Here is a 26,801-nt window from a genome sequence, read left to right as displayed (position 1 = left end):
GTTCGTCGTGTAATTGGGGAATGTGGGGTGTGAGTGCAGCCTTATGTCGTCCATAGTCTTGCGTCCCTCAACGTCCCACGCGGCCCTCTCCATCCACCTCCGAGCACCACTAGGCCTCGCTCCAAGCACCACCAGGCCTCGCTCCAAGCACCACGCGTCCAACGCAGGCTAGCGGTTCCACACGAGGTCGATCTCCACACACAATCGGTCTGCCAAGTCCCAGTCAGCTCTCCCAAGGGTTGGACGTGCCAGAGAGACAAAGGAACGTGCAAGAAGCAAGCGAACTCCACTCAGGCTAGGACTCAACTCGGGCCAGGACCGGGACTGTGCAAGACGAAGAGAGCGTGCTGTGCAAGACGAAGCGCCGAATGTCCAAGAGAGAGCTGCGCAAACAAGAACAGCAATGTCATTCGGCGCGCCCTGATATAGCCTGCTCCGGTGACGTCAGCCTTGGCGCGCCACCCAATCAGTGCCCTCCACTGAATCACAGGCCTGTAGCGTGGTCATAGCGCGTGCTACCCGAGGCCTGCGGGAGGTGTAGCTGGCAGCGGCCATCGGCGGTGCCCTGAACTGGCCTCTTGCCTGTTTTCTTCCAAAGTCTTGTCAGGGAAGGGAATTTAATTAATGCGTGCACTAAAGGGCCTAACTAAATGTCTATGTTGGTGTGCATTGCCAGAAGGGACAAAGGTTTGACTACCAGATTTGACACACAGGGGCTGTTATCTTTAATCCCTAACTACCTAGCACTCGAACATCCTGGTATGTTCACAAGCAGATATCTTAACCCGACAAACCGGACTAACAGAACTTATTACAAGTAGATTCCCTATCGCGACAGTCGAATACGTACCTATACAGATCCAGCTGACTCTAGATTTTGCTTTACCCTACCGACATAACAATACTTAGGGGTTAAAGTTTTCCCACATTGTGATTAAAATACTTGGGGGTTAACGTTTTCCAACATTGTGATTTTAATACTTGGGGGTTAAAGTTTACCCACATTATGATTAAAATACTTGGGGGTTAAAGTTTACCCACATTGTGATTAAAATACTTGGGGGTTTAAGTTTTCCCATGTTGTGATTAAAATACTTGGGGGTCAAAGTTTTCCCACATTGTAATTAAAATACTTGGGGGTTAAAGTTTACCCACATTATGATTAGAATACTTGGGGGTTAAAGTTTACCCACATTGTGATTAAAATACTTGGGGGTCAAAGTTTTCCCACATTGTGATTAAAATACTTGGGGGTCAAAGTTTTCCCACATTATGATTAGAATACTTGGGGGTTAAAGTTTTCCCACATTGTGATTAGAATACTTGGGGGTTAAAGTTTACCCACATTATGATTAGAATACTTGGGGGTTAAAGTTTACCCACATTGTGATTAAAATACTTGGGGGTTAAAGTTTTCCCACATTATGATTAGAATACTTGGGGGTTAAAGTTTACCCACATTGTGATTAGAATACTTGGGGGTTAAAGTTTACCCACATTGTGATTAGAATACTTGGGGGTTAAAGTTTACCTGGTTCACCAAAAATCAGAACGATCAATTTAGCCTTTTTGACATGTCAACAGTTTCCATGACAACAATTTCACCCAATTATAATCAAACAGGCCTTTTTGTGATTTTATTATTGCTAAACCTCGGGGATTTTTCAATATATCAGACTGAAACTTACACAGCTTATTTTTATGTGTATAGTATATGTGAATACAATCTGGTCAAAATTAGTCAAGGTCTCGGCCATCTAAAACATGTAAAACTCCTATTAGGCCACAAATAGTAAATGTTTCAACCAAATTTGTTATACCCAACATTCAATCATGTAAAACACTTTCAATGCACGATCATGGTTCCTACTTCAATGCACGATCATGGTTCCTACTTCAATGCACGATCATTGTTCTCACTTCAATGCACGATCATGGTTCCTACTTCAATGCACGATCATTGTTCTCACTTCAATGCACGATCATGGATCTTACTTCAATGCACGATCATGGTTCCTACTTCAATGCACGATCATGGTTCCTACTTCAATGCACGATCATGGTTCTTACTTCAATGCACGATCATGGTTCCTACTTCAATGCACGATCATGGTTCCTACTTCAATGCACGATCATGGTTCTTACTTCAATGCACGATGATGGTTCCGACTTCAATGCACGATCATGGTTCTTACTTCAATGCACGATGATGGTTCCTACTTCAATGCACGATCATTGTTCTCACTTCAATGCACGATCATGGTTCTCACTTCAATGCACGATCATGGTTCTTACTTCAATGCACGATCACCAGGTGTAGGGGAAGGCGGGGCAAGTTGAGCCAGTTTTTGTTCTTGGAATGTTAGGACTGAACTTACTGACGATCTTGCACAAATGAGTATCTTGCCTTCTAATTTAATCCTTGGGAAACATTTTGTAGCTAGTTCTTACTTTCTATCCCCACACTGAAAGTCACTGTGACCTTTGAAAAAACGGAGGCCAAATGGCTCAACTTGCCCCGCCTGAGGGGTAAGTTGATCCAACCTCTGGGGTAAGGTGTACCACATAGGGGTAAGTTGATCATTGCCCCAAATAAAGATAATTAAAGTAGAAAACCATTGTTTTGCCAGAAAAATATTTAATGTTGTAAAGTTCTACAACACTGAACGAAATGATTACCTTGTGTTCATGGTTATAGTAATCAGTTACGAACAAATTGAGTCACTCTCATAGAAAAACAAGATTGTCAACTGTGGTAGGAAAAGTCAACTCAATCCACCTGTCACAGTTTCAAGTCACAATTAAACAAAAAGTATCCCAAATAGTTGATCATTGCCCCAAATAAAGATAACTGAAGTACAAAAATTGGTCTGCCTGAAAAAAATGTAATGTACTTGTTACAACACTGAACGAAATATTTACATGTGCCTTGTGTTCATGGTTATAATTCAATGTGGCAGCTGGATTGAGTTGAAAACAGCTGCCACAGTTTTTCAGTCACAATAAAACAAAAGTGTCCCAAATACACCCAGAAAGGCCAACAGTCAGACTATGGCAATTAAGGCACAATATCTTGCTCATCAATGCCAGCTTCATCATTTGGATCTAGAACTAAAACTAAAACATGTCAGAAATCAAGTCAATTAAGCTGCCAAACTGACAAGTCACAATTGAACACGAGCTGTCCAGAACAACGGGCAGAACTGCCAACGCACTTAGGCTGTGGCAGCTTACGCACGATGTCTTCCAGTTCAAATCCTGCTTCATCCTTTGGGTTTGGAACAAACACTGGGTTGTCAGATCCAACTTTTCCAGCAACCTTCTGCAGGAAGACACCTTCAAACTGAAATTCCTCTCCATTCAGTACATCAACCCGAGCAATGTAATGCACAAATCTTGATTTGCCAGCACATTTGCCCGAGCTTTGCTCGGAGCGCTTGAAATGGCAGCACGGCAAGGAATGCTCCCCGGGGAGTGGAGATGGTACACCCAGTGTGGTGCAGGCTCGCAATGTATCCAATGACCGGGGTAATAATATGGTATTCTGTAAGCGCTTTGAGCCTTTGGGGGAAAGCGCATTATAAATGCTAATTATTATTATCTCCACCAACATGAGTTGGCAAGTTGAGCCAGACCCTACGGGGCAAGTTGAGCCATGGCTCAACTTGCCCCGTAGGGTCTGGCTCAACTTGCCCCAGTCTGAACTTTCTGAGATGTCTCCACATACACACATATTCTATGCATCCATCGTATTAAAGTCTATGACAAGAATGGAGACACATACCTGGACTAACAATTGTCATCTGATATCCATATTATATCTATGCTGCATATGGAAGAAACGTGAACTTACCTGTTTTACACCTTTTTACTTTTATGGCTGAAAATTGGATTTTTCCCTCTGCAACACTGGTTTCTGTTTCAATTTAGAAAACAATATGGCAGAATTTGGAGTTATGCAATGGGGCATCTATAGATGGTGCCACCACAAAGTCTGACTCATTCATAACTGGCTGGGAGGTGGTGGCTCAACTTACCCCTATGCTCAACTTGCCCCGCCTTCCCCTACATACTTCTGGCATCCCCGGGGAGGGACGTGGGGGGCGTTTTCACCTGATGTCCGAGCTGGCCATTACCATTAACAGTATTAAAGGAAAAACACACATTCTGCTTGTTTACTTTTGTAATCTCATGAAATAAACTACCGAAGTGGTAAAATCACTTCCAGGTTGCAGAAACCACTCCCGAACAGATAATTTCCATACCATTTGGGGCAGTTGAAATTAATTAGTGGAATAAATATTGTGAAAACTGATCCCTGGACCCTTTTCAGCTTGTTCGTACAGATAGGTGTGGAGTCGTAAACCATTTTGTGGCACAGTTTAGTGAAATCGACAAAAAAATCGTCACACAGTTATTTATCCACATCAGGGATTGACTAAACATGGCCGCCAGGTCTTGCTCGAAGCCGGCGTCGGTCTTGCGTGACCATGCACCATCTTGTGGTATCTTACTATAATTCACCAAATGTCCGTCCGTCTGTCTGTCTGTTCGAAGGCACCGCAAAAACGGCTCAACCGATCGAAACGATATTTTGTGTGGGTAATCCTGGGATCTCCAGGAGTAAAATAGGCTATTTAGTTTTCCCAATTTCAGCTTTGGTCTCCAGTATTCTCAGGTTTGGACTCCCGCATAACATTCACGTTCGCATAACGTCCATTGTGACGATGTTCTCATTGTGACGATGTATGTGTTCACGGTAGTGTTTGACGTGATGGTGTGAACGTAATTTCGTAATGTTTTTCATTTCGTAATCCTTTAATGAACGTTTAATGTTTAATGAACGTCTAATGCCCTTCGATGTCCGGGGCCGCACACGCGCTACACTGGACTGGACTGGACGCTACACTGGACGGGCCAGCGTGTACCTTGCCCTTCGCCGTCAGGCTCGGGTAAACCGCTGAGCCCAATCCGTGATGGGGACTGGGGCTTGAGACAGTGTCCTTCATTAAAAGTATAATAAACGCTGTCTCCATCGATCTTGCCAAGGCCGTAACAGCCGTAACGTTTAATCTCCACATGAGAGAATTCCACATAGCTATTTGGGCGGTGAATACGCTAACAGATCGCTGTCTCCATCGATCTTGCCAAGACCGTAACAGCTATCGGCTCAAAATCCTTTTAACTGTTGATTTGGTACAGTTACACGTATCGGGAATTTGGTACACGTATCGGGAGTACATACGACATAGCGATTGTGAACACTATTATCGATCACGATTCACGATCATGATCATCACGATCATAGTGTATCGATCACGATTTGAAACATGATGGAATAATATTTACCGATATGAACAGTGTTACGTGCTCCTCCCCGACCCCCTGGTCACGGTACCTCCGAGCCAGTCACGGTACCTTCAACTCTTCCTAAAGTACCTCCGAGCCCCGAGAGGAGCCACGGCAGAAAAATATGTTATTCTGTGTCAGAAATCAATAGTGAAACCACACCAATGGTTATCAACAAACAAATATTGTATTAAAAATCACACAAGAATAACGGTACAATAATAATAGCAATCAAAAGTACAATCAACACATCTTATGATGGTACCATCAGCTAGTATCAGATAACTCACTGTGCTCCAAGTGAGTGGAAAAAGAACCTTCCCCAATGTCTCTATAGCTCAAAGTTGATCCCCTCCCGTGATCGTCAGAGCGATGTCGAATCGAAACCCGAACCCCGTTCAGATGACGGGCCCGGTCACACCGCCAGAACAGCGCAAAGGCGTAGGCGGCCGAAGCGGCACAAAGAGTCACGTGGTCCAAAACTGCGTAAGACAAACTCGAGGCGAATGGGAAATCCAAAGGCGCCACTGCGTAAGGCAAACTCGGGACATAATGGGAAATCCAAAGGCACCCTCCAGGTATGAATGTTTCACAGCTCAGTCGGCGAACCGCAAATTAATCTTCCAAAAAACCACGGTGCACACACACACATCAGATACATCTGAAAGTGGTGGAAATGGCTGACGAAGCAAATACCATGCTCGACGCGCGAAGCGCGCGAATCAAAATGGCCGACGGCTCGTTCTCAAGACGCCACGACCCGGCGATGATTCTTCAGAATCCCAACGCCAAACCTGACCACGCAGGTTGATCAGTCCCAACGATAACAACTTTATCGCAGAAATTCCTTTTCCAGGAAACCCAAAGTTCACTAGCGACTTTCGTTCGACAACACTCGCTCCGGAGCTTGGAGCGACCAGCTTCTTGTCCGACCTTTGCTCCGCCTTCTTTTTTTCTCCTCCTCTTCTTTATCTTCCGGTTCCCGATCCGGTTTCCTGTTTCATTTAACGTTAACGTTTTTACCTTTGGACAATAATAATGGCTATTTCCCTCAAACCATAATAATAATACATAGAACCAGAAATGTTTCAAGTGGATGAAAACCACAACAACGGAGGTGACGAATCCGTAACACTTCCCCCCCTCAAGAAAGAAAGTTTGAACACAGCGAAAACTTTCTTTGCAGGCAAACTCTTTAAACAAACAAGAGTAGACTCACACCCCAAATCATCAATTCCCGTGAGCAACGATAATCAATATTTCCCAAAAATAAAGCAACAAAACTTCAAACAACCTACAAAGATTTCAAAAGTTAATTCACTCTGGACAAAGCTTCAGCAACGACATTGTCCCTGCCCCTTACATGTTCAATTTCCCAGTTGAACTCCTGCAAAGCCAAACTCCATCTCATCAACCTCTGATTTTTATTTTTAGTTTCTTTTGAATGAAGGTTAAGGGGTTGTGATCAAAAATCCAAAGTCAAGCAAATCTATAGCACTTTTTCCGGGAGGCCGAGCTGAGAGCCAGGTTTCATGGTGGTTGGGTGGTGAGGCCTGGAAGTATTCACTACATGGACGCCTTTAGGAACGTGGAGTTCACGGTTAATCCGTGTAGGAAAGTTCACTATATGGACGCCTTTAGGAACGTGGAGTTCACGGTTAATCCGTGTAGGAAAGTTCACTACATGGATGCCTTTCGGAACGTGGCGTTCACGGTTAATCCGTGTCGGAATCTTGGCTCGGCTGCTCCGCAGCATTCAGTGCTTCAACTCTTCCTAACTTTCATAATAATCACGGTTGGACCGCTTGTCGCTGTAGTCACGTGAATAGCAGTCTCCTTCTCGGCCACTACCCTGATAATGATCCCTTCGGGAGCTGCCGTAACTCTGGGAGCCTCCATAGTAATATCGACTGCGGCCACCACCAAAACTACTACTCCCACCCCGGGAGCCATAGCCACCCCTGAAACTACCTCCGCGTTTTCCTCCTCTGTAGCCCCCTCGACGCCTATGGCCTGCCTTCTCTACGGTTATGGTCCGACCATCCAAATCCTTGCCATCCAAATCCTTTTCTACATCTTTGGCGTCCTTTGTCTTTTCAAATGTGACAAAGCCAAACCCTCTTGACTTTTGCGTCTCCCTGTCTTTTATCAGCAGCACTTCCAAGAGCGGTCCATATTTGCTGAAGACAGACTCCAGAACATCTTCCTTTGTGTTGAAGTTCAGTCCACCTACAAAGAGCTTGCCAATATTGCCTCCATCCCTGACTTGTACGTTTTGACTCTTAGTTTCAGGGTACTTGACAAGAAGTGTCTGTGCAAAGCGTGACATCAGTACATTCCTCTTCTCTTCAGAGCGCTGCCTTCCCATAGCACGAGTCGCGGTACAGGATGGAAATATACCTCGTATCTCTCGCTCAACTGTGCGGTGTTATTTCCCATACTAGGCTTTTCAACAAACATCGGGTTACCAGAATCTTGACCACCGGCCAAATCATTCCCGATAACAAAAGATACTCCCTCTACAGTCTACAGGAAGAGTGGCTTGTAAACCTACGGTGACCGGTCCTGACACCAAATCAGACTGCAAATGGATGACATGAAGTGGGGCTTTAACATAGCCACCAACCCCCTGTAAACGAACACCAACACCAGTTGCTGTCTTCTCTGACAATGGCAAAATGCCTTCAAGCATCAACGATTGATGTGCTCCTGTGTCCCTCAATACCCTAATCGGTTTCTGGTTCGTTAAGTCTCCATCCAGTGACACAAACCCCTCTGAAATAAATGGTTTGTAACCCTTTTGAACAAGGTCTTTCTGTGATGCCGTAACTTTGGCATGGGAACCTTCACAAGACTCTGTCCTCCAAGGACGATTTCTCACATTTGCCAATGCATTCGGAGTTGTACTAGTCTGACTCAGCTCCTGATTTTTCCTTTCCAGGGCATAACATTGGGATATCAAGTGTCCAGGTTTCTTGCAAAAAGCGCAAGTAGGCCCGGAGGAGAAACTCGTGGTCTGCCTCGAGCCCCCCCCGGAAGATAAGTCTGTCTTGGAACTGTAGTCTTCTGATTCCTAAAAGTCGCGGTATCAGAGTTGTCCTCATAGTCATCTCGAGGCCGCCTCCATGAATATTCGTTCTCCGCACCGGATGTACCATAACTCCCCTGGCGAACTCTAGGCGAGAAGTAAGGTTTGTGGAACCCAATCCTGTGTGTCAAGGCATAGTCATCTGCCACGGTGGCTGCCTCATATAACTTTGGTACTTTCCTCTCTTCCAGATGTACTTTAATGTCCGCGTGGACACACTGTTTGAATTCCTCCACCAAGATCAATTGTCGTAACAGGTTGAAGTCTTTCCCAACCTCCTTCGAGTCACACCACCAATCAAACATGGTTTCCTTCATTCTGGCAAACTCCACATGGGTCTCACTCTCCCTCTTCCTGGCGTTCCGAAATTTTTGCCGGTAAGCCTCAGGGACCAATTCATAGGCTTTGAGAATGGTTTTTTTCACTATTTCATAATCTGCACATTGGTCAATCGGTAAAGCCGAATAAATATCTTGAGCTTTACCCACCAGAACACTTTGCACTAACATGGTCCAGGACTCCTCAGGCCATTTTAGCATTCGAGCCACTTTCTCAAAGTGTAAAAAAACTTGGCTACCTCCTTTTCATTGAAGGGTGGAACCAGTCTCACATGTCTACCAACATCCCAGGTGTTCTGACTAGTTGTCGAACTAGCCGGCATGGATGCTACCTCTCCCCGTTCTCTCATTAACTCCAGCTCTTTGAATTTAATTTCCTTCTGAAGCTCCATGCCACGATTCTTTAACTCCCTTTCGGCTCTTCTTTCCTCCGCTCTTTCCCCTGCTCCTCTTTCTTCTTCAGCTCTCCTTTCCTCTGTTCTTCTCTCCTCGAGTTCTCGTTCCTGTTCTATTCTTCTTTCCTCGAGTTCCCTTTCAACTTTCCTTTCCTCTGCTCTTCTTTCCTCGAGTTCTCTTGCAGCTCTCCTTTCCTCTGCTTTTAACCTTTCCTGGCTCTGCAGTTGCATCTCCATTTTCCGGAGCTCCACATTTTCTTGTTCCTCGGGTAACCAATCCAAGGCTACCTCTGTCCATGTGCCCTGTCCCACCAGAGATTCTATCACCAATGTCTGCATCTCTGCTGCTTTCTTCATATTAACTCGGACCTCCAAGTTAAAATGTCTGGCCAATATCAAGAGTTCCGATTTTTTTAACACTTGGAACTGTGCCTCACTAGGGGACGCCGCAAACTGTTCTGCGTCAAACACCATGGTGACTATCAGTTAGCACCTATTAACCTTCACTCAAGAAATTTCCCAAAAAAACAAAAAAAATTCTTCTTTTTTTTGGAAAAATTTGGGAATATTAGAAAAAATTCCAAATTTGGAAAATTTGGGAATGCTAGGGAATTCTTTCCCGTACGAAATTTCGGGAATTTTATCCCGGACGAAGACCCAATTTCGAGCCCACGAGCCAATTGGACGAGTCCCCAATTTCTGTTACGTGCTCCTCCCCGACCCCCTGGTCACGGTGTACCTCCGAGCCCCGAGAGGAGCCATGGCAGAAAAATATGTTATTCTGTGTAAGAAATCAATAGTGAAACCACACCAATGGTTATCAACAAACAAATATTGTATTAAAAATCACACAAGAATAACGGTACAATAATAATAGCAATCAAAAGTACAATCAACACATCTTATGATGGTACCATCAGCTAGTATCAGATAACTCGCTGTGCTCCAAGTGAGTGGAAAAAGAACCTTCCCCAATGTCTCTATAGCTCAAAGTTGATCCCCTCCCGTGATCGTCAGAGCAATGTCGAATCGAAACCCGAACCCCGTTCAGATGACGGGCCCGGTCACACCGCCAGAACAGCGCAAAGGCGTAGGTGGCCGAAGCGGCACAAAGAGTCACGCGGTCCAAAACTGCGTAAGGCAAACTCGAGGCGAATGGGAAATCCAAAGGTGCCCTCCAGGTATGAATGTTTCACGGCTCAGTTGGCGAACCGCAAATTAATTTTCCAAAAAACCACGGTGCACACACACACACATCAGATACGTCTGAAAGCGGTGGAAATGGCTGACGAAGCAAATACCATGCTCGATGCGTGAAGCGCGTGAATCAAAATGGCCGACGGCTCGTTCTCGAGACGCCACGACCCGGCAATGATTCTTCAGAATCCCAACGCCAAACCTGACCACACAGGTTGATCAGTCCCAACGATAACAACTTTATCGCAGAAATTCCTTTTCCAGGAAACCCAAAGTTCACTAGCGACTTTTGTTCAACAACGCTCGCTCCGGAGCTTGGAGCGACCAGCTTCTTGTCCGACCTTTGCTCCGCCTTCTTTTTTTATCCTCCTCTTCTTCGTCTTCCGGTTCCTGATCCGGTTTCCTGTTTCATTTAACGTTAACGTTTTTACCTTTGGACAATAATAATGGCTATTTCCCTCAAACCATAATAATAATACATAGAACCAGAAATGTTTCAAGTGGATGAAAACCACAACAACGGAAGTGACGAATCCATAACAACAGTGATGTGGCTTTTATTGAGATTCTAAAGATACTGTTTAGATTTTGATGATTTGCATGTGATATGATTCAATGGATGTTTATATGAATCGTTTAAAATTTAAAAAACCTTCAATTTCTGATATTTTGCCTTTTCATTTTTGCTTCCCAATTGAAGCCTTGCCCATAGGGTGGGTACCGATGCTGGTTGTAATAAATTCAAATATTTGAAATTGTAAATAAATAAATAAAATAAATGTATATAAAATAAATAAATAAAATAAAATAAAACATATAATAAATAAAAATAAATATAAATAAATATAAATATAAATAAATATATATATTGGTTGTAATAAATAAATTTGGTTGTAAATAAACCTGGTTGTAATAAACCTGGTTGTAATAAATAAATATATAATAAATATATATTTAAATAAAAATATATAAATTTCAAAACAAATTATATTTGTATAATTGTATTTCGAACAAATATAAATTCAATTTTCTAATAAAATTCGAATAAATCAACTATACACCCTGGGGGTATGCATGCGATTACAATGCATGATTGACATGACAATGAGAACATTTACGTAGCGATCATGGTGGGTCAAAGTTCACACTGAGCCAATGTGCTGTCACGTAATGTAGGCCCTACATTACGTGAGATTGCAGGCCATTAGGAGAAGAACGCATGCGCAAGATTGGAGGTCACGTCTTTCCGAAGCTGTCCATGAGCTCACGCTTTCGAAGTTAAGAAATTTTTCACAATTGTGTTTTTGTCGAAACTGTATCTATCTTTCGGTGTGTGTACCTATAGTGTGTCTATAGGTACACACAGATTCTCGGTGTTAATTTTTCATTCATGTATACAAAATCGTCGGTTAATTCCTGTTGCGTATTCTGAGGCCTAGTAGGCTACCGTGTCCGACCTTGAGGCTTTGTCTTTCTCTCAGCGGTTCGTCGATTGCGCTGCAATTACTTTCGTTCTCTGTTTTTGTCCGTCTTTCACCCCATACTTCCTTGTGTAAAATCTCAACTCAAAAAAGAAAAAAACCCAAAAAATATTTCCTTCTCTGTTCTTATTCGTTTATTCATTGTTCTTATTTGTTCATTCGTTCTTCGATCACGTTGTTCGTGATCATGTTGTTAAAAATGTTTAAACTTTCCCCTGAAGAACTGTATTCTGTCGAATATTATAACACCTTTTTCTTCTTCTTCTATAAAAGGATGCTTTCGACTTCCTCACCAAATCTATTCATTCCGAAAAAAAATTCCATCTCTTACTTTTCCTTTTTTCTACATTCCCGAAACTCTCCTGCACTCCACCCCTCCTTCAGCGTCCTCAAACGTATTTTTGACTCGAAGGTCTCAAGAAACTCATTTTGCAATAAATGTTCGTTTCCCATTCATTGTACACTTTTCAAAATCCAATCTCACCCCGACCCTTCAAATCTTCCCCATCACCCATCTCTTTCAAATATTCCCCCTTGCCCCTCCCCTCCAAATCTTCCCCATTACCCATCCCTTTCAAATCTTCCCCCTTGCCCCTCCCTTCCAAATCTTCCCCATCACCCCTTCCCTCCAAAACTTCCCCATCACTCCAAAACTTCCCCATCACCCCTCCTCCCAAATCTACCCCCTTGCCCCTCCCCTCCAAATCTTCTCCATCACCCATCCCTTTCAAATCTCCCCCCTTGCCCCTTCCCTCCTAAACTCCCCCCACACCCCTCCCCTGCAAGACTCTCCCTCGCTCCTCCCCTCCTAGACTCCCCTCTCACCCCTCCTCCTCAAAGTGTCCTCCCCGCTTCTTCCCCCTTCCAACTTTCACCTTCATCTCCCCCAACCTTCTGCCTCGCTCTGCCCCCTCCTCAAATAACACCTCACTGTGCCTCACCCAATCACCATCAAACCTTTTGTCCACCCCATCCTTCCCTTTCTCCAAGCGATTCTGAAATCTCTGACACACCTTCAACAGCTCTCCTTACCTCTTCATCCTCTTACCCTACCCCTCCCCCCCCCCCCCCCCTGTTCTGTATCCGATGCTCCCCCTTCCTCTTCATTAACGGTATGGACCTCAAACTTCCGGGGCCTTCGCTCAAACTTGACTGATCTCTCCATACAGGTTGCTTCTGACAAACCAGACATGAACTGCTTAACAGAAACTTTCCTCCTTCATGATGTCTCTGATTCCTTGGTATCTCTCCCAGGTTACTCCCTCCTCTGGTATGATAGACCTGAGCCTCGTTCTGGAGGTGGGGTTGCTATCTTTATTTTAAAAAACTCTCTTCCTCACTCGCCCTGCACTGCCCTCTCTCCACCTCACCCCCAGGAATACCTTTGGCTACAGCTTCCACTTCACTCCCACCTTTTGTTCATATGTGTGTTGTACCGTCCACCAAACAGTGATGACTCCATCTACATCTCACTGTCTGATAATATGGACCAACTTCTATCTACCCATCCCAACTCTCTCTTCCTCATATGTGGTGATTTCAATTGTCACCATGCCAGTTGGCTGGGTGTGGGTACCTCTCTCACCAGCCATGGCTCCTCAGCAAAGGACTTCTGCGACTCACTGGGACTGACACAATCTGTCAATTTCCCGACCCGGATCTCAGTCAACGGAGCATCTTCTCTTCTGGCCTTGGTTATGACTAACTTCCCTGAAAATGTCTGCTGCTCTTCTTCTGCTCCAATCGGCTCATCTGATCATGTGCTTGTTAAAGTGGACATCTCTCTGACCATTCTCAGGGAGCCTCCTCAGCGTCGACGAGTCTGGCATTTCACTCAGGCCAACTGGCACGGTCTTCAAGCAGCCATCAATCATCTGGACTGGTCTCCCATCTCTACCACCTCTGACATCAACTCATCCTGGGAATTCTTCCAAAGTAAATTGCTCTCTCTCATGCACAGATTTATCCCTTCTCGTCTTCAGTTGTCATACCCTTCCTCCCGTCCATGGCACACGGAATCTTGTGGTGAGGCTGTTGCCCAGAAACAACTTGCTTTCGTCTCCTGGAAAGCAAACCCAACGGAAGGAAATCTCATTTCCTTTCACAAAGCCCGAAACAAATGTGTGTCCACCCTCAGGAGAGCCAGGAAACAATATCTCTCCTTTCTCAAGACTGAACTCTCGTATCTGTCTCCCTCTTCCAAATCCAGGTCGTGCCTGGTCAAATCTGTTTCTGGTGTTTGTTCCCCCTCCATCCCCTCCCTCACCTCAAACGGCTACATGGCTGACTCCGCACGTGAAAAAGCTGAATGCCTCAACTCTGTGTTTGCCTCTAAATCTTGTGTCCCAAACCCATCCCTCTCTGTACCCACCGTACCCAGTCGTACCCAACTGCTTCTGGACTCTGTGTCCTTTCCTGCTGACAAGGTGGAAAAGTTTCTGTCAACCCTCGACTCTGATTCTGCAACTGGACCTGACGGCTTCAGCCCACGGGTCCTAAAATCCTGTTCTTCCGCTCTTTCACTCCCTCTCTCTGTTCTCTTCACCCTCTCTTTTGCTCAAGGTCATCTTCCATCTGCTTGGAAATCAGCCAACATCACCACTTTGCACAAAAAAGGTGCAAAAACAGATCCTAGCAACTACAGACCAATCAGGCTTCTCCCAATTATCAGCAAAGTCATGGAATCCATCATTGCTTCAGATATGAAATCTTTCCTCTTCTCCAATGGCTTGATCTCTGATCATCAATTTGGTTTCAGACCTGGTCTGGACATGCTGCTTCTGCTTTCTCAACAATGGATGGAGGTCCTCAATGCCAAACAGGAAATTAGAGCTGTCTCCCTTGACATATCACGTGCCTTCGATATGGTCTGGCACCCCGCTCTGCTCACCAAACTCTCCTCCTTTGGTATCCATGGAAATCTCCACGCATGGCTGGCGGACTTCCTCTCTAGTCGTAGTCAACGTGTGGCCCTGAATGGGTTTCTATCATCTCCTCTTCCTGTTCAGGCTGGAGTTCCCCAAGGCAGTGTTCTGGGCCCTGTGCTTTTTCTGGTCTTCATCAATGATCTCTCTGACTCTCTTGAAAATCCTCTCTATCTCTTTGCTGATGACTCTACTCTCTGTCGCTCCATTCCTCATCCCTCAGATCGGCAGTCTGCAGCCTCCTCACTCTCTGCAGACCTGGACTAAATCACAGACTGGGCAAACAAGTGGAACATGTCTTTCAATCCTGACAAATCTCACACTCTTACGATATCTCTCCGCAAAGACCGACTGGACAACCCTCCCATCCACTTTCTGAATAATCCTCTCCAAGAAGTTCTGTCACTCAAGCTTTTGGGTCTCACTATCTGCCATGATCTTTCCTGGGAAAACCACATTTCAAATCTGGCCTCCAAAGCCAGTCGCCGACTGGGCATCCTCCGTCATGCGAAGTCCTTCCTTGGCACACCTGAGCTCCTCACCACATACAAGGCTTTCATCCGCAGCTCAATGGAAGACTGCTCTCCCCTTTGGGCTGGTGCTCCTGCCTCACACCTAGCTCGTCTTCACGCTGTTGAAACCAAAGTGTTCAGAATCATTGGAATCTCCCGCGATGAAGCTAACTCCAAGGGCCTTTCACTCACTCACCGCAGGCAGGTTGGTGGTCTTTCCGTCTTCTACCGACTCCTCTCCCCAAATATTCCTACAGGTCACACAAGATCTGCCTGCAACCCTCTTATGGTTAAACTGCCAAAATCAAAACTCTCTGCTCACCTTCACTCCTTCATTCCTCTTTTCTCCCGCCTCTGGAACAAACTCCCTCACTCTCTTCAATCCCACTCCACCCTCCAGGTCTTTAAAACAGCTGTTCACCACCATCTCTTGTCTTCCCCCATCCAAAACCTTGATCTTTTCTACCCCCGCTAATTTCACCCCAAAGCCACTTTTTTGAAATACCAACTTCTGTCCTGGAAGTACTAGGTGTCCTTCTGTTTTATACTTCTCCCACCCCACCCCCGCCCCCTTCCCACGCCTCCTCCCCCCAAGCCCTCTCCCTCCCACACATCTCCCTGCTCTCAAATGTTGTGTTTGTGTGCTTCCCCTTCTCTCCCCATCTTGTCTTCCGGTCCCTCTTTTTATATATTTTGTTTGTCTGGTTGATTTGTTTGTGAAATAAATGTTAGCTCTTTCACGAGCCTCGATTCAGTATACAAAAAAAAAACCAAACAAAAAACCGAATATCGGCAATTACGGCAATTATGACCTCATTCTCAATTTGATTCCGGTAAAAACATTTGCAAAACAAGTGAGTAGTAAGCCTACTTATCTGAAGATATTCAAAGTATTCAAACGGTATTAAGTTACCAATTTTCATCCCCCAAAAATAGGCAATTAAAGTAAAAACACCCCTCAGAATGCACCACAGAGCACCTAGAAATCAAAAAAAATTCTAGGGGGACATGCCCCCAGACCCCGTAGCTATGCGCACTTTCGGTGCGCCTTGGTCAGTCAACAGTCTGGCGAAGGGGGTATGAGGACATCGTGGGCAATCCGTTGGGGATCTTGACAAGGAAAAAGGTAAAGAACCCCTGCTCTAAACCAACATCATCCCTATCTTGTTTAGGACCTTTTTAGACTGTAGCTTGTCATCCCTACATTGCCTTTTTAATTGCGCATACATTTATTTATTCACTTATTATTATTATTATGAACAAGAGGATGAATTCCCGGGTTTGACCGATCTCATTTTTTCGCTTTATTTTCCTTTTGCCTTGGTCTGCAGAACTGAAAAGTGATCCCTACCTCGACAATCAACTGAACAGACCAGGTAGGCTCTCAAATATAGCCTAAGCGAGTTTTTAAAGAAGATATTCCAATTTTAGTTTTGTATGTAACAAATGGGAACGACATTTTTTTCCGTGCCATCCCGACATAGAGAGTACGAGAGTATTCTCTGATGGAGGGAAAAGTCCTATTACCACGATAACTTGAGAACCAGTGATGGGATTTTGACCAAAGTAGGTACAAGGATGTATTATGATGAAAAGGTGAACTGATTTAATATGAGGTCAAGAGGTCAAAGGTCAGAGTTTGTAATAGGTCTTCATTACCGTGATAAGTTAAGAACGGCTGAAGGGAACGAAGTCAAACTTGGTACAAATAGGAATAATGAGCAAAGATGAACTGATCCGATTATGGGGTCAAGAGGTCAAAGTTCAGAGGTCCAATGAGGTAAAAAAATTCTTTTACTGCGATAACTTGTGAATCAGTGATGGGATTTTGACCAAACTTGGTACAAGTACATATTATGATGAAAAGATGAACTGATTAGATTTTGGCATGAAAGATCAAAACTCACATATTCCACTCACAGGTGGAATATTTACCTCCATGACTGCATTCTTCAGAATGTTGTTGAAGAAGTCCACCAACTTTGAAATAGCAGGGAGTGTTTCTGTTTGAACAGCTGAAGCCCCAGGTGATTTCAAATAAAGGAATAACTTTTCTGATATTGTAATGTTGCTCAGCACAAGAGGCAATGATTGGTGATGCACAGAATCTAAATCGAAACAAACATTCCACCCTGAACTAGTCCTTCCATGCACACTATATCATAAACTGGAACGGCACTCTTAGACGTAAGTACCACAGTATGTTAAGTCCTGCTCTTTTTCTCTTGCTTCTCCTCTGTCGGTTCTTGGATTACAAAAATCGGTTGATAAGGAACAGATGGCTGGCTTTTATGGCATTTTCAGAGCTGCGGAGCTCTATATATACCACACGGCCAGACATAACAGCGGTGAACGAAGGAGCTTTTATGTAATCCATAATACTACATGGATATCCCTCTCTCGATTTGTATGGATGAAGAGCAGACATTCGATGATGTGAGTGAGGAAAGTGAAACAAATAATTTTGATCACTTAATCTTGCAGAAACCGTTATGGCCTGTTCCAAGGCAAGGCGTTTTTGAGCAGGCCCAAAAAAGCTTAAAAGCCCTGTGAAGGATAGCGAACTGACCAATGATAAAGTTGTCACTAAATAAGCCGGTTAATTATCCTCAACAGGCGTGTTTAAATATTCCCAATCACGCAGTGTTCTTTCCTTTGGAATTCCTTAGTACGCATGCAAAGTTTGGGGCCACGAGGTTTCATAGTTTTGCAGTTATGGAGGAGACACACTGACTGACTGACACACACACACACACACACACACACACACACACACACACACACACACACACACACACACAAATCTTTTATTATTATTATTGATAAAGTCAGTACCCATCGTATAACAGCAAGACCGATGCAGTCTATCAGTAAAGTTATGGACAACCATAGAGGATTATCTGATCTACTTTGGAAACTGGATTATAAACATTCGCGTCTCTGTAAAGTCATCATTCATTTTGTGTGGAATTAATTTCGCAAAGGAAACTGGGAGAAAGATATAGGAGAGACCCTGCCAATCTTGTGGCAGTGTGAGGATGGGGTTGGGGTAAATCCATGGAGGGTTGTGGAATGCGTCACTGAGCTTCTTGAGGACACAACCCATGCATTGCATTGAGTGGAGTGGCGCATACCTGGACGTCATGGAAAGGTCAAAATTATAAAGAAGAAGAATGTCTCTTGTTACTTTCTCGGAAACATCGTCAAAAAAGATGACGCATTAACCAAACGTCACAGAATAATTTTCTTTAAAAAGGATGTCCTGTGAGATTGTCTCTACCCTTCAGGTGTTTGCAGGTAATGGGAGGAAGACGCAAGAGGTCGAAGGATAAAAGCTCTGGGCTTTCCGAGAACAATATACCTCCGATCCAAGGTGAGAACAATTTCACATCATTCTCTCATTCCTGAAACATCAGCACTTTACTCTATTCCCAGCACCCAACTTTTAATTATTTATTTACTTGTGTACACTTTACCATCTCCACAATAAACACACATCTTTAAATTATTTATTTACTTCACCATCATGGTTACCTACAAACCACCTTGAATTATTTATACATTTTACCATCACCAATCACGTGGCCGAAATGGCGCTGAACATATGCCTCGTCATACTAAACAATGCCCGGAGACGTCTGGAGACGCTCTTTTCCGCAAATGAACACTTTGTTTTAGCAGTCAGAACTGCTGTTTAGCTCAATTCTGCAGTTTAAACTTTGAAAAGCTCAATTCCGCAGTTTAAGTTTTGAAATTCCACTCAGGTGAAGAGATTCTAGAGATCATCACACTTTTGTTGTAATTAAATAAAACCACGAAATCCAGAGACACCTGGAGGGTTGTATGGTGGAGGGTGAGATGGTTTGGGAGGAGGTAAACGTGAGGGGAGGGGAAGGGAAGGCAGCGCCATAGAATATGGCTTTATTTTAATTACAACTAAAAAGTGCCTTTATATAATTTAAGCTTTATTTAATAAAGTGCCCTTGTTACCACCTCAGATAGTTCCAGTTCCATAGAGGGTGCACAGGGTCAGTTCCATGCACAGTCGCTGTATGAGTCTCATTTCTCAAGGGAATCCAATGTTAGAATCCTTTTTTAAATGGCACCTCCTGTTAGAGCCTGTTTGAACCGGCCTTGCTTCCCCATTTCATTCAATCCTGTACTAACGCCAGCAGATGGGACGCCCAGTTTTACATCCGTCCGAGGGATGGCAAATACTGATGAATCGTCCTGCTTCTGAAACTGTAGTAGGTCACTCCGCCCGCCCCCCCCCCCCCGTCCCCCACCTCCCTGACAACCCTCCCTCAAGTCCTCTATGAGAGATAAGGGGGTAAAATAACCTCTCCCTCCCAAGTCCCCCTCCCGCTTATATACCTCCATGAGGTGTAAGAGTAGTAAAACTAGCCTCCAAAAAGTCTAGGTAACCCTCTCCCCTACCCCCCAGCCCTCTTCGACCAGTTATTATCAAGGAGAGTATGATTTATTTTGGTTATGTTCAGTAGAGTGACTGTGCATGCCCCATGCTTCCCCTCAGGTCCTCCTACCAAATGCAAGTCTTAACTCAGTGACTGTCAAAACAATTGCACCAAAAGAACTAAACCCAAGTTGAACATCATTTGTGAACGTCCAGAAAGATTTGTATACTTGCATCCTTGGCTAACAATTGAAATTGTTGTTACAATACTTCGTTTTGTTCCATTGTTAGCTGCCTGGGGTTAATTTGCATCGAAATTTTTTTTGACCCTCTCTTCCTTTACCAAGACATGGTGCAAAAGGATGAAGACACCCACAGTGGCATGCTGAGCAGCTCCTTTGAGAAGAAGGTTCGACCTTTTTTGGACCTCATTGATAACCTGCGAGCGGTGGGTGTTGAGCAAGATGTTGCTCTCCCCACTGTGGCCGTGATTGGAGATCAGAGTTCTGGAAAAAGCTCTGTGCTTGAATCACTTTCAGGGGTGCAGCTTCCACGTGGGACTGGTATGTATTGTCATGTCAACATGTCTTCTAACGGTGACCCGACGACTTTGGGGTTATAATTAATTCCCACAGATTGGGCCGAATCACATGAGGGACCTCAGCGGAATGACCCCCAGCACGGTCCGGTCGGAATTGATAATCCTGTTTGTCTCTTGAAGCAAATGTCACTCATTTTAATCTCCCCAGGGATTCGACCAAAGCCCTTTTCTCAATCAAGGGGTTTGTAATGACGGGTCACCACACGCAATGTGTTCTTAAGGAATAACATGTTTCTTTACAGGAAGCACAGGACGACAAAAATGGAGAATCTCGTTTTGTGCTTACCTCACCTGAAGCCTCACCTGGTTTACAGAGGACAAAACTAATAACTCTTTCCGACCTATTGCCTATTTAAACACTGCCCCTCTCACGGCAGACAATAGCAAGACAACTTCATGTCAGACGGTCACTATTACAAAAAAATATTGTTTTAAGCTACTCGAACGCATCGACCATCTAACATATTTTACCCAATACAGACCTCTTCCATGGTAACAGTGTGAATACATGTCAAATACCTGTTAAGGTAGTGGTTTAGGGAAAATCTTGATCAAAATAACACCCATTTTCAATTTGCAGTGCAGATGTCATCAGAATAGGCCAAGGATAAAAGGTCGACTCGTGTTAACCTGAATAGTCAACCATATTGTGAGAAACTGAATCGGACTTTTTGTAACCACTCCCGATAAATTGTATCTGATAAAATGCATCATGATTATTATGATTTCTTATCATTATTATTTTTGGGTTGTATGTTCTTAAGGTATTTAAAATACATTTTGGCTTGGTATGGAAGGAATCCACCATCACGGACTAGTAACTGAGAGTGGTACAAGGGGTTTAGGAGACTAAAAGTTGTCAGAAAGAGAAAAGTTCCGGTCGACCAAGCACAAGTGCAGCAGACATTGAACGAGTACGTGAATCATTTCAACAAAGTCCCAGAAAATCAATCCGACGCACATCCAGAGAACTGGGATTACCAACCACCACTGCACACGGGATTTTGCATAAAAGACTGGAGCTTTTTTGCCTTTAAGGTGCAAATTCTGCAGGAACTGAAACCAAATGACAGAACCAAACACAAGGCGTCTGGCTTGGAAATACTCAGTCGCATAGAGGATGACGAAGATTACCTGAAAAAGGTCATGTTCACAGACAAAGCTTGCTTTCATGTACCAGGGAAGGTCAACCAGCACAAATAAACCATTGATAAGGTTGGCGTGGCAAGTGCTACCTAGCTGCTTCGTAACTGAACACACCCTGGGTTTCTTCCCTTTCAAGTTCGTGTTATTCTAGGCAATGAAAAACAAACCCATTACATTACCTCACAGCCAAGCTTACATTCTCTAATCTGTCTCATTAACCTTTTGCTGTGTCTGGCCCATGTTCCCATGTGAATGCATAACATTCCTTGTGATTCCGAACAAGGGATTTATTCCCTCTGCCTCCAAAGGTGGATGGAGGTTATGTTTCACCCCTGTCTGTTTGTTTGTCTGTCCGTTTTTGAACAAAAGATCTCAAAAAGTTGTGGACGGATCGGACGAAATTTGGCAGATACGTAGCGTATGTGATACCGACGAATTGATTAGATTTTGGTGAAGATCCGGATTCTGATCTGGTTAATAGGATTTTTAAAGTGATTCTTCACCATTGGAAGATAGGGCCAAAAACGATATATAGTAGGATGTCTCAAAAAGATGTGGGAGGATTTGGACAAACGTTGGTGGACCGGTTTGGCGTCTGACAAGGATGATTCGATTCGATTTTGGTGAAGATCTGAATATAGATTCGGATATAAGAATTATTTAGTTTTTTAAGTGATTCTTCACCATTTGGAGATGGGGCCAAAAACGATACGTAGCGGGATATCTCAAAAAGTTGCAGATGGATTTGGATGAAACTTGTTGGACAGGTTGTGTGTGTGACGAGGAAGAATCGATTCAATTTTGGTGAAGATCCGGATCCGGATCCAGCTCGTTATGTATCTGTTGCCTTCGTTTTGTCATGTCTCCCTCTTTCTCTTTCTCTTTCTCTTTTTCTCTCTTCCTCTTCCGCCATCCCACTTTCCCTGTTGTAATCAACCATTTGTTCATAAAAACCTGTACGTGGTCATTCGAAGTATGGGACTTCGCCATTAAGCACGAGTGAATTGGCTTTACAAATCCAATAACGGGCCGATTGGGAAACACACATTTAATGTGCATATGGGGCCGCTCAAAAATTAGGTAACACTATTTTTTTAGGCAGGTCCAATACAGGCTTGTTTAAACCTTACTAATAACTTAATAACTATAATAACAAAAATTTAACACTCAACCCAAACAAAGCCAATGGAAATCTGACGCAACAAAGCCGGACAGTGTATAATCAGCCGTGACATACAGGCCTAATGTGTTAGGCCCACCAAAAAGCCAAGAAGGCGGCCACATCATCACGTCTCGGTGCTGTGGTGGGTGGAGTCAAGCGATAGATGTGGGTGTGGTCCGGCAGCAGTCCGACCAATGAGTGCACATTTCAAAAATCGACACGCCCAAGCCCTTCAGGAACCCCAACAGCAACAAAAACAACAGCAATGTGAAGCTCTTGTAAACCTGCGTCGAGAAGCAAAACCTTTTTTTTTTTTACCCTCACCTAAGCAGAGGGTATTGCATTTGAGTCCGTGTGTTTGTTTGTCTGTTTGTCTGTCTGTTTGCTTGTCCACACAGAATAAATATGATTTTCTCTGCAACCATTGGTCTGGTTGACAGGAAATTTTCACCATAGGTGCAACTCCACCTGTATAATTTTTTATGATAATTATGACGTCATATGCCACGTGGTTCGTCCGCCATCTTGGAAAACCGAAAAACTTTGCACCTCTATATCTCTGAAAGCACTGAATATAAAAAATTGAAACATAGCTCAATGCAAAGAACTCTCCATGGGGAATGAAATATGTTAATGACGATGTCATAGGTGGCTCCATTATGACGTCATAATTCGACAAGTACAAAACTTCATCCGATCAAGATGAAATTTCTTGAGCATAATGTAGGGATAAATTGGTGGAGAAAATAAATAAATAATGATGTCATCGGTCACGTGGTTCAGCCGCCATATTTGTTTTAACACAAAAGCCTTAAAAACCACTGAAAACACATCCTGGTGAGGGTCTGCAATCTCTGATTGCTCTTTCTAGTTTAACTTGCATTATACTGTACTCTTATAATACTAGTAAAAAACCTGTCAAAAATGACAGGGTGGAACAGTTTATTCGACGGTACAGCCCCGTGAGCGTGCCAAAGTCTGAAGCCTCAGCCTAGGGTCAGGTGTGCGCTTATACCTTATTTATTTATTGGACATCCTACAGATGTAAATGAACACAAGTTTTACTCTGCATGCGTTGCACACCATGTGCAGCGAATTTCACCTCCCAGCACCTTGTATTTATTGTAATTGAAGAAAAACGTTTCTGTACACCGCCCTTGAGGCACGGCTTTTCCATTCGTCTCTTGCAAGCCCTCGTCTACAATTTCAATAGGAGAGACATAATTAATCTTTTATGGAAAATGTTTTTTGAGTTTTTTATCCTCAAAATTGACCGTAGTGAACACACATTCATGTTAAAAGATTGACCTTTAAAAGTTAAAACCCTACCCAAATCGTGCTTATGAAGGGGGACAGACAAATGTACAAATACGCACTGTGTTTTATATAGGTCGATGTTAGCTGTATCATAGGTTAGCTTACATATCCATGAATTTGAAGACGGCTAAATCCACTTCAAAGCTCTGTAGGTGGAACGTTTAAACAGAAGGGAAGGAAGGACATTTTCATTTTGAATCGCCCCTTCCTCTGAAAGTCCTGCATGTGGGTGTGCCCGAAGCTATGCCTGTATTTCTCCAACCATGATGCTTCTGCACACTTGCACTCGCTCCCATGCGCGAGTATATGTTTAAGTATTGATTCATCTCCAGGTATCGTGACACGTTGTCCTTTGGCTTTGAAACTCAAGAGAGGAGGCTCAAAATGGAAATGTACAATTAAGTACAACACAGCAAAAGGACCTCTTCAGGAAGATATCACGGCACCGTCTGATGTTGGAGAGGCTGTTCGTGAAGGTGGGTAGTGACTAAACCGTTGATGTTTATGCTCTAGTTAATTAATTGTAGTTTACAGTTGAAAGACTATGTTCTGATTAGGAGGGGCCCTGTCTGTCTGTCTGAATAATATCTAAGAGTGGATGGATTTTGATGACAATGCAATACAACAACAACAACAACAACATGCATTTTAAGGCCATTTTCCCTGCTAGAGCGGGGGTTAGCCTTGCGGTCCCCATGACAATCTTCTCCATCTTGCCCTATTTTCTGCATCTCTCCTTGTTAACCCCCGTGCCCGCATTTCTTCTTCCACCATCTTTGGCCAAGTCTTTCTCGGTCTTCCTCGTCCTCTACTTCCTTCTACATTCATTTCCATCACTCTTTTCAACCAGTCACTTTCATCCTTCCTCAACACATGACCAAACGATCTCAACCTGTTCCTCTTCACATCAATCACAGGCTCTATTCCTATCATTTTTCGCAATTCATCATTTGTCTTCCTCTCTCTCAACGATACTCCGCACATCCATCGAACCATTCTCATTTCCACCCTTTCCAACCTTCGTTGCTGCTCTACGTTCATTACCCATGTCTCGCTCCCATAAATCATAACACTTCTCACACATGCAGCATACACCTTTCCCTTCAGCTTCAACGACACTCCCCTCCTCATCAGCACGCCACTCAGTTCCCGAAACTTCTTCCATGCACATCTCACTCTAGCAACCGTTGCCAAGTCTGATCCACCTTCTCCATTCAGCATGTCTCCGAGGTGGCAAAATGTTTTCACACCTTCCAGCTTCACACCGTCTCCAAGATCCAACTCAACATTTCCTCCATCTGCAGCTCCCTCTGTGCACACCTTACATTTGAATGTAGCTGCCACACTGGTTAATGACCCTCTCAGACCACTACATTTTTGATGAACCCACTCAGCGCACATTGTACATTGAATGGAGTTCACTCCGACACCCTTCCTGCACACAGCACAGGGCCACTTCCCAGTTCTTTCCACCTCACCACATGCTTTACCACTTGCCATCACCTTCGTCTTTCTGATATTCACCTTCAGACCTTTTGTCTCCATACATTCCTTCCACTTGTTCATCTTTTCCTTCAGTCCATCCATACTGTTACGGTCCGCGGTTAAGGATGTTGGTTTGCCGAGCGGATGGCACCGCGACCTAACAGTTTCCCCGATTCACCCGAACGTTGGCCGTATCGCGCCACAGATATTCAATAGGGAAAAGACAAAAGCGACATGGATGTGAAGAAGAAGAAGGAGACAAAAAGGTTGAAAATACTACTAAATTTATTCCTACTATATACAGGCTCAAAATAACCAAGGAAGAAGGAAAGATAAGAAAATAATTTACATAAGATTTTAGACACAGTGCAACCTAGCTTATACAAACTTAATTAAATACCCAGGACAGAACAAACAGAACAAACTCATGTACTCAAAAGGATGGAAAGGGCAGGAGGTGGATGGCTGGAGGGAGAGGAAAGTCCAAGGGGTCCTGCAGCACGATCGGCGCGTTTAGCAGCCGCCGTTCCTTCGCGGCCCTGCTCAAAACCGCCGTCCAGGCCCCAAGCGGCTGTTGAGTGTTGTTGCTGCTGTGGCCGCCGCTGCTGCTGCTGCTGTGGACGCTGCTGCTGGTGAGCAAGGTGACGAATAGCAGGCTTTGTGCTTCCCTGGATGATCTCCTTTGAACAAGAATCGCTGCTGGATGATCTCTTCTCTTGGACAAGAATCGCTGCTGGATGATCTCCCTTCTCTCTCTCCCTGCAGGACCTTGCGCGCGCGCTTTGATAACGCCTCCGGCGATTAAGCCGCCGGCCTTCCAGGACACGCCCATCGGTGTGCTCACCTCGGCCATGGTTGGTCGCGCGACCCTCTGGCTCCGCCCTTGATGACGACGGGCGGGCACGCCTTTCTTCCCCGACCCGAGCACATGTTCAATGGCGGCTTTGGAGGGGATGTAATTGGCAAATTGAGGCTTGGCCATGACGAAAGGGGAAATGGAGGTTTTGGGAATGGGAATGAAGGGAATCTATCTATTTCACTTGGTGCAATGGAGTGTCATTTTAATGGAAGACAAGGCCTTACCCTGATACACATAATAAGGAAATAAACTACTGAACAAGGGTATTATAGTGTCCTTCAATGTATGCTTTATGGAATTAACTACCGGAACGCCCTTTGACCTTTACACAACACTGGAGGCAGGAGGGGCCAGAATCACGCAATAATAATAATAAAGCACACAATAAAAAAAATACAATCCTCATATCCGCAACACTGCACCCTCCTCCTCTTAGGCACATCCCGGGCCTACAACTTTAATTTAGTGCGACACGTAGGTGTAGTTCCCTCTACTTTTAACCGGATCCTGAGTGCGACAGTTTTAAAACATAG

At 44.2% G+C, this 26,801-nt stretch overlaps 1 protein-coding gene across 3 annotated transcripts in view; it reads left to right on the top strand.

Annotated features, from left to right (window-relative positions):
- LOC137417922 (interferon-induced GTP-binding protein Mx) overlaps nt 1-26,801 on the top strand; it is a 141,546-nt gene that overhangs the window by 21,985 nt on the left and 92,760 nt on the right. For all 3 annotated transcript variants that reach the window (XM_078773929.1, XM_078773931.1, XM_078773930.1), the window contains exons 2-5: nt 16,616-16,660; nt 18,572-18,657; nt 20,046-20,261; nt 24,257-24,400. In XM_078773929.1, the coding sequence (XP_078630055.1) occupies nt 18,585-18,657; nt 20,046-20,261; nt 24,257-24,400 (433 nt within the window). In that variant the 5' untranslated portion in view covers nt 16,616-16,660; nt 18,572-18,584. The remainder of the gene's footprint in view (nt 1-16,615; nt 16,661-18,571; nt 18,658-20,045; nt 20,262-24,256; nt 24,401-26,801) is intronic.

The sequence above is a fragment of the Myxine glutinosa genome, chromosome 3 (genome assembly GCF_964187855.1).
Source record: "Myxine glutinosa chromosome 3, kmMyxGlut1.1, whole genome shotgun sequence".
Classification (NCBI taxonomy): domain Eukaryota; kingdom Metazoa; phylum Chordata; class Myxini; order Myxiniformes; family Myxinidae; genus Myxine; species Myxine glutinosa.
The sequence above is the reverse complement of the archived record's forward strand: the minus strand, read 5'-3'. Positions and strand labels throughout refer to the sequence as shown.